The sequence below is a fragment of the Amphibalanus amphitrite genome, unplaced genomic scaffold, assembly GCF_019059575.1.
Source record: "Amphibalanus amphitrite isolate SeventyFive unplaced genomic scaffold, NRLGWU_Aamphi_draft 000116F_arrow, whole genome shotgun sequence".
NCBI lineage: Eukaryota > Metazoa > Arthropoda > Thecostraca > Balanomorpha > Balanidae > Amphibalanus > Amphibalanus amphitrite.
In genome coordinates this window covers 503784-516985 of record NW_024881611.1, presented here as the reverse complement: position 1 = coordinate 516985, position 13202 = coordinate 503784, and the positions used below count along the sequence as shown (strand labels likewise).

At 47.1% G+C, this 13202-nt stretch overlaps 1 protein-coding gene across 1 annotated transcript; it reads left to right on the top strand.

The window, feature by feature from the left end:
• The first annotated feature begins 1877 nt into the window (after positions 1-1877).
• Positions 1878-12973, top strand: LOC122381223 (U-scoloptoxin(11)-Sm5a-like). The gene is made up of 4 exons (XM_043365166.1): positions 1878-2068; positions 9053-9223; positions 11011-11226; positions 12057-12973. Exons 1-4 carry the CDS (start codon positions 1922-1924, stop codon positions 12246-12248), a joined length of 726 nt encoding a protein of 241 aa, XP_043221101.1. The 5' UTR covers positions 1878-1921; the 3' UTR covers positions 12249-12973.
• The last annotated feature ends 229 nt before the right edge of the window (positions 12974-13202 follow it).

Genomic DNA, 13202 nt, shown 5'->3' with positions numbered 1-13202 from the left:
ATCATTATAGCCGTTTTCACGGCGGCCATCTGGTACACATTTGGTGCACATTTGGTGCAGATTAGGTGCAGATTTGGTCAAATTAGGTTCAGTGTGTCTCTTAGTAGCTATCAGCTAGGGTTGTACTAATTGCTTATATACCTGCTCTGTCATATTAGCAGACAATACCATCGATTAAAACACTGAAATAAACTCATAAAAATAAAATGAAAATATTTTCTGTAAAAGAGATTAGGTGCAGATTTGGTCAAATTAGGTGCACTCGCCGGATATAACATCGTGAAAACGGCTAATAGTGAGCAAATGAGTAAAGACAGCTTCCGACCATCAATGGTGAATCAAGCATGAGCTTCCTTCTTCACCATCCTTCCTTCCTTCACCTTCAAGCATCAAGCAAGCAAGAAGCATCCTTCTTTTCACCAGCACGATTCTCAGTACTCGACCTCCGCGCCTGGAGCGCCCGTCATTGACACCGACATCACATGAGTGTCTCAAATGTGGCCTCTGGCGCACCGCGTCCCCACCGTTCCCGGTAAGTGTGAGCGCCGTGTGCAGGCGTGGGCTAGATGATTCATCGGCGCGATCGCAGGGGTGCCAACAGGGACTGGGACTTCAGGACAATTTCTCTGCACGCTATTGCTTAGCGTGGTGTGTAACACGAGAGGCCAGTGTGGTTTGACGGTTTGACCTTGCGGGATATGCCTGCCCCGGGGGCATGCAGGGCGGGCTGGTTATTCGATGTCCCTTGATAGGTCGCAAAACTGCGCATATCTGTTTTTATGAGTGACAAAATCAGGCACGATGTGAAAAGCATGATAAAATTTCAGATGACATGTCCTTTGGCTTTATGAGACGATGCTATGAGTAATGATTTCGACACATTTATATAAAATACCCAAAGTAACTACTTCAATGTAAACGGCCATCTTATATCGGTCACCATATAACACTATGTACCTACATTTTTTCTTTATGTGTTGCAAAAAATGTTAAGCCACCGATATAATTAAAAATTGGTCCAGAAACATTAGAAAGCCTCCAGTTTATTAGCCGTCGCGGTATTTATTCACCCCATTATAATTGTGTGACATTTTGTAAGCTGAAAACAAATGTTTTTATACATTTTCACAAATGTTGTGAAAATACATAAATTATACAAATTGTTACGCAGTCACGCCCGTCCCGCGAACTCTGGCTCCGCTGCTCATCATAAATTATAGTAACTCGCCGTGGCATTTGAGCCTTTCGGTGAAGTCTTCCTCGAATAATAATACATGCAAGTAGCTTAGAGTGAAACATTTAGGTGTTTGACATCGTTTCAAGAGAACAGTTTGTGTCTGGGGATTAAAGGGTGGGATGATCATTTATTGCGCTTTGATGCACTGCAAGACCACATTATCTTAAAATATCAATTAGTTGTATGAATATTACAGCATCAAACTAAAAGCAAACATAATTATGACTATAAAGAAGTTAAAACGAAAGCTTGTCATTTTTTAACTTTGGCCACTGGTGCCGGTTTGTCACATTCCAAGTATTCAATGCACATGCAACATGCATATCTGGCATAGCCAATGAGCTGAGCACTAAAACTTTTGGCAATCAAGTATGCTATATAATTACAAAACGACACGGTGATCTATGTCTACAAACACTCCTTCACTCGGTCATGAACAGAGCAATATCAATATATGCCCGCAGAACTTTGTTTACGCTGCTCTTATCCCTCCCTTCCTCCCCCCCCCCCTCTCTCTCTCTCTCTCTCTCTCTCTCTCTCTCTCTCTCTCTCTCTCTCTCCTCACCCATGCCAGCGCGACCGCCGGCGCCGTGTCGCACGGCTATAAGAGTGCGTCGGTGCCGGTGGGCGAGCCAGTCGTGGGAACGTCGGCGGCGGCGCGGGCAGGTCACACACCGGGACGGGATGCCGTCGTGTCGGAGCAGCTCCCTGTCGCTGCTGGCCCTAGTGATGGTGGCCGGGACGCGGGCCGCCTCCTTTCGACCGGACATCTCGAACGAGATAGTCGCCCAGCTGTCTAACGAACTCAGAGAGTATCCAGAGGCACCGGAGGTAAGCGATCGAGTGCCTGGAGATCGAGTGCCTGTGGTCTTTTGGTAGGCGAGCGAGCGATCGCTCGAGGGTTATCGAAGTGATGAGTGAATACAAACGCCATCCTCGATAACCTTAAAACACTTCAACCTAATGAGAAAAGTTTGAACGAAATATGTAGACCTTCCAGTAACAATAGGCATTTTCACATCAAACATTAGAAATCAAAATCCTGCAAGACAGAAAACATTAGAAACTGCAACAGAAACAGTATAATTTTCTTTTTTTTCTGTGATGGGCCCTTGGGCTCGACAATATATTATTATTCATTAGGGGAAAGTGGGTGTATTGCGCCCTCCAAACCAATTGCGCCCACCAACATTCCCACGAATTCAATGGCATGTTTATAATTTTGTGTTCGAAAACAATATTTTCACCACCTGATAGTTCATTTTATGGCCCAGGCTCTCCGACGAAGCCAATCAGCAGGGCTCAGTTACGCCATCAAAGATATTACGGCGTTTTCTTAGCTTTTTTGCAGTATTTTGAACCGTTGGCTATAAAAATCTGTGATACGTGTGTGATTTTCAGAGTGATATTTAGAAAGAAAGCCCATTTTTTCATTATATTTCACTTAAACAGTAAACTTCCTTCAGCATATTTATGATAACTTCTACGCTTTTATTAAAAAGTACCTCAATTCTAATTGCGCCCATGGCAATTGCGCCATGGGGGCGCAAATAGAATAATGGTGTAGCTATTGTATCACGACAATATCAATGCACCATTAACTGATTGCAATAAAAAAGGAGTTTAGTGCCAGGCAGGGGAGCAGCCCGCTGTCGCCAGTCCGCAAATTATTTCTCTCGTCAAACTTATAATGCAGCTGCCATTTAGGCTGCCAACTTGTGGTGTAATCGACAAAATACGGCATTTTCAACATGGACTCGGGCGTGAGAGGTGACAGCTATGATCAAAAAGTAAAAACTGATGTCAACAAGTTGTCGAAACGATAAAAATTAATAATTTTGAGAGAAACGATTGAAAATTTGACCATACTTTCACATATATCTAGTCGGTTACATAAAACGTTTTCGTTGCACTTTTACAAACATACGGACACATGTAAAGTTATTTACCTGGGCAAAAAACATCGCGATTTATATCTACATTTATTATTTATCCAGCCTGATTAACATTATAAATGTTTAAGTAAGCCGCAATGACATTACACTGCCTGGGTGTATGCATTCCGTCTCATTCGCTTAGCCATGTTTAAGTATAGGGCGCAATTGGATTCTAATTGCGCCATCCCCCTGGCGCAATTTACAGCAGTTGTCGGTAAATGCGCCCTTTTGCATGTTTCTGAAAAGCAGCTGTCGGAAGCAAACGAAACATTCTTAATTGATCGGGAGGCTCTTAAATCGTAGCTAATGAGTTCCTCTTTGAAATGGTTACTAGTGCATGCTTATATCTCCAGCGGTTTTCTTACAATTAGCGTTTTTCCTTAAGGTGGCGCAATTCACCCTCCTTCCCCTACATATGGGATTCACACATCCCCGGCTTAAAGCGATCAACTGCCTACGTGTAGAGCAGAACGCATACAAAATTCACACTTTACATGAGCATTGAGCAGGCCACGGTCCGCTCAAATCCTGGACCTGCTGTTGAGAGTCGGACACGCGCACGCTCCGGGACAGCACAGGGAAGAGGACCGCGAGCGTGTCATGCGCAGCTCCTCTCGACAGCCGTCCGCAGGGGTCAGTGGTGGTGGGTGGTCCGGTGGGTCAGCCACTGAGTCCAGCGGCGGCCCCGCAGCAGACTCGTCATCCGGTGCCTCGATTGACGGAGTGCTCATGCTCGGGGTCAGCCTGGACGATGGCGTCGGTGACGGTCCCGTTCTGTTGGCCGCTGCTGGTTTAGCTGTGGCCAGCACGGAGGCAGCGTTGCCCCTTGCCACAGCGATTGAAACCCTTTGTGCCAGCCAGACTGTTTCTCGTTTGTCCCCGGTGCGGCACGTCAGCCGACGGCCAAGCTCCTTCATGAGACCTGTGGCCGCCGGACCCAGGACACCAGAAGTCTCAACCGCAAACAGTATAATATACACATAAAGTGAACGAAGACAAACAAATGCATTTTAGGGGGTATAGATGCAACATATTTTCAGTTTGAATATTCTTCTATAAGACAGTACAGATTAAAGCCACCGCTTGCACACAAAAATGTACGAGTGCAAAACGCGTCTGTGCGTTCTCGACAACATGTGGGTGAACACCACTGCACGGCGCACGTGTCACGTGCAAAGTGAATAGATGTCAAGCTTATTTCCGTTGCAATAACTCAGGGCCCATTTATCTGGGCCGATTGCTCCAAATCTTTGCATATCAACGGGCACCCACCGGGCAGCGCAATTCCATTTCTCACGGTTAGGGTGCCACTATGCACGTGTGCAACTGCAGAGTCCGCTCCCATGTCTCGAGAACGTACCGCTACATATGATCATAGTAGAAACCAGTTGTTAAAAGTAAGAGGTCTGAGGTAGTTCTCTCAAGCTATAAAAAGCTTTAGTTTATACAGCATGTGAAGCAAGTTAATACTCCTGTGTACATTCATGGCAGTGAAACTAAAGGGCGTCACTTTTCAAAAATGTGGTGGGTATCCAAGGACTAATTTGAGACTATCAATGTCATTCTTAGAATTCAAAGCCATAGCAGTTATGTAGAAGTACGGAGGCTATTTTAGGGATCGGACCCTGCCAGTAGCAGTCATATATGAAACGACACCTATGCTAGGATGTATAATTGGAGCCGTAACCTTCTTACATATGCTGTAACGTAATACGTCAGTGAGATGGCTGTCATAAGACCGATATAATTGATTAGCCGTGTGAGGTACGTGGTCTACTCCGTGTGTTCTTGGCTTGCGCCTTATTATCAGTACTGAAGAACAGTGAGGCACTGCTACAAATCACTACTGATGCATCCTTTTTCTGTTTTGCACTGAAGCATAATGTGCACGTTCATCTACGGAAAAAACTGTTGATTGTGTTTCATGAATTATTCTGGCATGCGCAAAATCGCGGTTTTAGGCGGTCATTTTGAAGTGCACCTATCAAGACAAAAATGAGCCAAATACGCCCCAATTTACATTATTTGCTTATCATGCTCTTAACTGTTTGAAAATGAAATGGAGCGTTCCTGAAGTAAGTTATTGAAATGGGAACAAATTTGGCACCTCCTCTTTTTGTATTTTGCACGTGCAGTGGGGGTGCCTAACATAGATCAAGAGTATCTTACCTCTGGTAGAAGGGATGCAGCTACCCTACAAAAATTACCGCCAGACAATCGCCCAAGCGGCTGCTGAGATATGAGCCTCTCAAAATCACTATTTTTGCAGAACAGCCTGAACACCCTTGACTTTTCACGTGGCACGTGCCACGACGGTCACTGAGATGTATCAAAAGTAGTCAATTACGGGGTAGAAGGAATGGGGCTACCCAGCAAAAAAAGACCGCAGGCCAATCGGTCCAGCGGTTGCTGAGATATAAGCCTCTCAAAAGCGTTACAGGCCGGGCCGGGCCGGGCCGCTCATACTGAGATTTTTCCGTTATATTAAAAAGACTTCGCTTCGCTCACTCGCTCGTAATCATTCAATTTTAAGCATCAATTCTATTATGAATGAATTGCTGAAACCAGTAAAACGCCTTTTGGGCGAAGAACGAGCGAGCGAGATAGTGAGCCCTGCACGTGCGGAAGGGCGAGAGGGTACTTCCAACGGGCTTGTGCAAAGCACCCTTCTAACCGGTCGCTAGCGGTGTGCCAAATTTGAACGCAATCGGCCCAGCCGTTCCTGAGATCTGGAAACGGCATTCTGCACGTGCGCACGTGCAAACGGGGTCCAAAATGACTTTTGCACGGCACCCTACTAACCGGTCCCCAACCGTGTACCAAATTTGAGCGCAATCGGCCCAGCCGTTCTCGAGATCTGGAAACGCCCCCTGCACGTGCGCACGTGCAGTAGCACCCTAACCGCAACACATGGGAATGCATTGCCTGGTGGGTGCCTACCTGTATGCCAAGTTTCAGCGAAATCTCCCCAGTATTTACCGAGTTACTGAAATGGGAACAAATTTGGCACCTCTTATTGTTGTATTTTGCACGTGCACTGGGGGTGACCCACATGCATCGAGAGTATCCTATTTTGGGTAGAAGGGATGCTGCTACCCTACAAAAATTACCGCAAGTCAATCGCCCAAGCGGCTGCTGAGATATGAGCCTCTCAAAATCACTACTTTTGCAAAACAGCTTGAACACCCTTGACTTTTCACGTGGCACGTGCCACGACGGTCACTGAGATGTATCAAAAGTAGTCAATTACGGGGTAGAAGGGATGGGGCTACCCAACAAAAAAGACCGCAGGCCAATCGGTCCAGCGGTTGCTGAGATATAAGCCTCTCAAAAGCGTTACAGGCCGGGCCGGGCCGGGCCGGGCCGGGCCGCTCATACTGAGATTTTTCCGTTATATTGAAAAGACTCACTTCGCTCGCTGCGCTCGCTCGCTCGTAATAATAGCTTTGGTAGCTTGCGTAGTTGACATCGTATGTTTTGAGTGATCAAGCGAGGCCGGGAGATTATTGCCACATCGAATTAACCCGCGCCGGGCCGGGGGGGGGGGTGTTTGAACACCCCCCTGCGGTTTTTCGCAGATATCTCAAAAACGGCGGCGCTCCGCGCCGCCGTTTTTGGCACACCTGTTCGTGCATCTTTTCCGCACATGTTGTGAAAATTTCAGACCCAGGTCACCTTAGGTCAGGTCACCAGGTCACGTCAAGTGACCTCACCTCAGAAAAAATAAGAATGCTCGTCATAGCTACACCGATTGATCGATTGCCTTGAAACTTTCAGCGATTGATTAACCCTCGCCCATGTAGGGGGGACGGGGTTGGTGCAACCCCCCCCCCCTGAGGTTTTTCTTAGCTACACGCCGAACCGTTTCAGATAGCCTGCTCAAATTTTCAGTACCCTATGGGGCATCCTTTGCGCAACTTTTGGTATTTTTTTTGTCAAGGTCATGTCAGGTCACGGTGTTATGACGTCATAAAGGGAACAACCTCCGGCCAGATTTACGCTAAATTGGAGATTGCTTCACATTGGTATAAATGCCGACTGACCTGACACACTGATGGATTGTTTTAGAATCATAACAGGCTGATTTGACATTGGCACAATGTCCGTTGACATTTTGAAGGTTACTTAAGGTCAAGGTAAGGTCAGTGACCTCGGTTGTCCTGTAATGACTTTTTGCACTTTTATGCCTTTTCGGGGTATTTTGATGCCCTGAATTCGAATTTGCTATCCATTTCAGGCATCGTCAGTTGTTTCTTGTAGTTCATTTTGGGTCAGGGTCAGGTCAGTGACGTCACACGCCTGACGTGACCCAATGCACAAATGACCTTGCAGACCTCCGATGCTCCCAACGCATCATTTTTAGAGTTATGACATCGAAATACACACCAAACGATAGAGAATTGATCATGGATCACGATAGTGAAGGTTTCAAGTCGATATCTCTTACCGTTTTGCCGCAATCGGCGCGGAAATCTGAAAAAGTTAGATTTTTCCGAAAATTTGACCTTTGACCGGTCATAAGTAGGTCAAATGTTGACCTAGGAACTAAAAATATACCACCAATCGCGAGATCTCGTTGAGAGCAATCCGTTGGTCTTTTCCGCTAAGCTCTACGACGCTTCGTTTTCAAACGCCAAGGGGGGGTCGCACCCCCCCCCCCTGCATGGGCGAAGGTGGCAAAACACCGTTTACGGGCGAGGGTTAGAGCAACAATATCTATAAAATGAATATCTCGGAATTTTGATATCGGTGACCTAAGGTCAGGTCAATTTTGCGACCTCTTCATTATAAGTCAATGGGAGAAAATTGAAAAGCGTCTGTTTTGCACGAACGTTATTCTAGACACTCTCAAACATCGAGATGTAGGTAAAATGGACACACTGAACCGGAAAATGACAACTGTGACCCCTCGTTATGTCCCCGAGGTCATCTCAGGTCACGAACAGAATCTAACAGTTTTTCGCTAATAACTTCTGATAGAGACGTGCTAGAGCGCTGAAAACGCCTTAGATGTGTTCGGCTCGACGTTGCGGATCGACTGATATGCAACATGACCTTTTCCGGTCAGGTCATGACCTTGACCTGAGGTCAAATTTTCAAGTTGACCTTTCAAGGTCAAATTATAGTTCATTCGACGCGTCTCGACGAGAGGAACACGATGGTGGCAAAAGTAATGTCATGACTCTTTTGAGTCAAAAGTTATTACCGAAAAAACGTTTTTCGTAAAAACGGCTATTTTTGGAGTTTTTGCCCCCTGGAGGCTAAACCGTTGACCTGAGGTCAAATCTGAGAACATTACTCAGAAAGGTCTGTAAAAGGGCTATCGAATGCGCGTTTCCGCGGCGCTGTAGCTCTATCGGTTCCCGAGATAGCCGTTGGCAGTTTCCAAAATGTTGAAATAGTGAACATTTGACCTTTGGGGACCTCTGGTAACCTGACCTTTGACCTGACCCAAAAAATGACCGAAGTGTTTTCGTCCTTATTTTGGACGTTCTTTCGATTGCCGCTTTACGCGTGTCGCTACGTGGCCCAGGAGCCGAGTTAGAAGGGGGTGTTCAGACACCCCCCCCCCCCGGCCCGGCGCGGAATCTCAGAGCACCGGCCCGGCGCGGGTTAATTTTCGTCCCTGTGAATATTTATTTCCGAAATATTCTACAGAGATGCTACCTATTTGAATGTAGGAAACAACTATGCGCTTATGAAATTATAAACAATGTAACATTGTCCTAATCAATTTATATAGCTGCAATCCTGGCTTAAATCCAGATTAATCTTAGTGCCATCTTCGCGCCAATTTTCAAAACCTCATCCGTTTGTATTACCGACCTTCTGTCAGCGTCCACATCACCGCAGCTAGTGGCTCCGTTTCCGTTCGCAGAAGCGCGGTCTGATGACGTGCAGAAGGTCGGCTGTGTGCGGCCTGGTGCAGGCCAACGCGTGGGGCATCAACGCCGAAAAGTTTTGCGACTGTCCCGGCCGTCAGTCGTGCCCACTGCTCTGGGACCCAGAGGATGGCCGCTCGGTGACACACGGCTCCAATCAGTACAAGGTCAGTCAGATGCCACACGGGGTTCGCGGTCAACGCAATCATTTTCGAGAGTGTAAAGTTTTGCTGGCAATACCGATAAACCACCTCTTTCAGGATTACACAGAGTGCCTTTCGCTGTCCCTGACGTGAGCTCCATCCCCGTTTCTAACAGGGGTCTGATCTGTGTTCTGTCTGACAGGGTTGTGACTTATTTCCCCGTTCCTGACAGGTGTATGATCTGTGACCTCCTTCCTGACAAGAGTGTATCCTGTGCATAAGCGTAGGAACCATGGGTGCAAGGGTGCAGCTGCACCCACAATATTTATCCAGTGGGTGCAGACAATGTATTCTGCACCCACAATAATCTGAACCAAAAACCCCTTTTTTCATCAACACTACTTCCCATGCAGCACGGCAAATTCAGGATATGTTGCCTACTATCCATCTTTCGAAGCATTTGCTAATGCGATGGTCTTCAAAACTTACATTTGTGCTAAAAAGGGAAATGGAGCATGTGATTGAACACATACCGAACCGATGACCCATTGTCAAAAATTTTAGCCCGATATCTTCGAAAATGGCTAAGTTGGCCGCTTTTACTTTTTGCGGTAGTCAATATTGACAATACCTATTAGCCCTCGCGTGTGCGCAGCGTTTTCCAGCTTCTAATGTGTAGGGGGAGGGGGGAGGGGGGTCGGTCGGACCCCCCTGCCGTTCGGCTCCTGATCGAGCTATAATGAAGAGCTTCGCGGAAAAAACGAGGGTGTTGCCCCTGACGAGAGGAAGCGGATGATACCCAATTTTAAGGTCCTACTTCACTGGTTGACCTTCCAGGTCAGGTCAATATTCCAAAAGTCGGGAAAATCTGGACCTGCTAGAATTGCGTAAAGTGAAGCTGTTATCGGGGTTTTCGGGGTGCTGATCACGAATATCTGATGTTAGTTTTGATCACAGATGATTTCTTCATGCATTTAGGCCAGATCGGGTCAGGTCAGGTCAGGTCAACCATTAGGCGTCCTACCGGCTATCCATAGTAATTAGTAGGTGTCATCTACCACTGACGGCGTCGTAGCATGTCACGAAAGCACTAAAACTACTTCGCCGCGTAAACGTTCAAATGGATGCTAAATTCGAAATCAGCCCTATAAACTACCCTAGAAACATGTAAAACTCGAAAAAGTGAACCAAGGTCATCAAAGGTCAATGACCTGACCTGACCTTCAGGTTACCTTCACACCCACCGTGATGCATGGGAAGAACATAATTTCACATGTGGACGTCTACAATCACAAAAAGACTGGAAACGCGCGGATAATGTGAGCTGACATACGCCAAATCGCGATCCCGGCGGAACATGGTCTCGAGAATCAGGTCACAGGTCAAAGGTCTTTTGGGTCAGGGTCATGAAATTTTCAGAGTGGATGTAAAACTGATCAACTCGAGGGTACTAAAAGTTTCGTCGCGATTGGCCGCTTTTTGCGCGAGTGATTTGCGAACAACCATGGGGGGGGGGGTTCATCCGACGCCCCTACACATGCGAGGGTCAATGCTTCCAAATGCACTTATCGGTCGGTACCTTTTGACATGGCACACCCTCAAAGCTCGTAACGAGCCTTCGCTCGGGTGTCGCTCCCTACCCCCCCCCCCCCCCGCTTCACCGGCCATGGCTGGATTTCTGCACCCATGCACCCACAATGTTCCAGCCGTTCCTACGCCCATGATCCTGTGACTTCCTCTCTGACAGTGTTGTGACCTCTGACCTCCTCTCTGTCAGGGTTGTGACCCCTGCCCCGCCCCCCGGTCGCCAGTACTGCAGACAGGCGCCGGCCCTGTCTGTCTGCTCGCCGGGACAGCAGGCGATGACCGATGAGCTGGTCAGCTATCGGGACGAGCGGCTCTCGATGGCGCACCACGAGTTCATCCACTGCCGCTGTCCGGCCGGCCACCAGCTCAAACAGATCGACACGCAGTGGAGCGAGACCGACGACAGTGACGTCATGGTCACCACCAAGGCCTGCACCAAGGTAGGCGCGACAGGTCACCAACAATGCCTGCACCAAGATCGGCACACCGATCCAATGCTTACACATGAGGTCGTGCTTTAATTGCTAAATTTATTCTCTAATGAGATGCTTGATAAACAGCATGTTCTGTGATCATTCATTATGGGAAGCGTCGTAATTTCTAATTATAACAGGCTTATCATGAGGCATCACAATTTATGATATGCGACACACCTGTGACCTGCTGTAGAATGACAATAAGGTGCGTGAAAATAGATGACGGTGAGGGGCTCTCGTTTCAACTATACCTATGTATTGTAAATCTCTTCAGCTAAAGAGCAATGTTGTACTAATGCTGGCAAGTTGAATGTTCTCTTATGCAAAATAAAGAATAATAACCGTATTCACGACGGGCTATCCGGCGAATGCACCTGATTTGACCAAATCTGCACCTACTTTCTTTTACAGCAAATATCTTCATTTTATGAATTCATTTCAGTGTTTTAATCGATGATGCTCTCTGATAATATGACAAAGCAGACATATAAGCAATTAGTGCAACCCTAGCTGATGGCTGCTAAGAGACACACTGAACCTGATTTGACCAGATCTGCACCTAATCTGTATCAGATGTGCACCAAATGTGTACCAGATGGCCGTCGTGAAAACGGCTAATACCTACCGGTCACGATTTATTTGTGCGCCAGGTATTGCGGGCATTTATTCTTAGTGCTGTGAAGCAAGGGTTTGTTTTACCGACCGACAGCGGGCTCCGACAGTAGTTGTTCTCTCGCCCCCCGAGTTGTCCCAAGCACAGACGGCACTGGAGGTGGATCGTTGGTTGTTCGCAGATGCCGCAGTGCAGTCCCGGCCAGCACTGCAAGTTCGTCACTCAGAGCAGTGATAAGGCCAGCGAGGTGACCACCCTGGTGCAGGTCAACTGCGCATGCGCGCCCAGCCAGACCTGTCCGACGCGGACCGAGCACAAGATCGAGACGCAGGCGTTCGGACACGGCAGTCTGCACTCGATCCTGTGCCGGTAGGCCGGCGGGCCCTCAGCTCGACGGCCGGCCGCCGACGGGATGACCCCCGGCTGACCTGGTGACGTCAGCCGGCCGAGCAGCTGACACGTGACCTGTGATCGCAACTCGGCTCCTGAGGCCAGTGGCACAGTCTGGTCCGCCTTGCGAAGACCGTAAATAACACGGGCGAAACCTCATGCTCCCGTGTCGAGTGATCTCACGACGCTCACGACTTTGTATAAAAATAGAATTCGAGACGTAAGCGTTTCAAAAGAAAGTTTGGTCATGAGAGTGTTCTTCTCATCTTTTATTCCAGCTGTATTATCGTTAATTGGTTCGAAAAAAATGACGCACTTAGCTGTCATCATACTTGAACTAAAATACTCAAGAACTATCAATGCTTAATGACTAGGACTCTAATAGATCAAGAGGTCGCCTGTACCATCATGATGAGAACTGTATGGTGAGAGGCCTAATATAAATAGGTTTTGAGAGCTATACTGGCACGAGGCACCCATGTAGCTCATGCGATTGTGTATTTATGTCGCGCTTTTACTATATAAATATGATATTCATCGTTCCTAGAGAAAGTGTTATGTGTCAATACTTTCGATAAATAAGCGAAGCAAACCACTGATGATTTTTCAATGCGGCATTTGCTTTTGAGCTGCATTATTTAAAAAAGGAATGTTTCATGAATATTTGCAAGTTACAACGTATTTTAAATAAATGTTTGGTCGATGAAAGCAATATATGAGATTTTGGACCAGCAGTTATTGTGAGAAACATCGTGCTTCGATCTTAAAAAAACAGCGCTTTTTTAGATCGATTCAGTAACCTTCAAGCAGCCGCACCACATTTTAAGATCAACACTTGGACAGGTCCATGTTATAGTACCTGTGCTACGGTGCGACTATATTTGGAACGGCCCTGACTACCCGTTTTACGGTGGGACTATAACTGGAACGGCCCTGA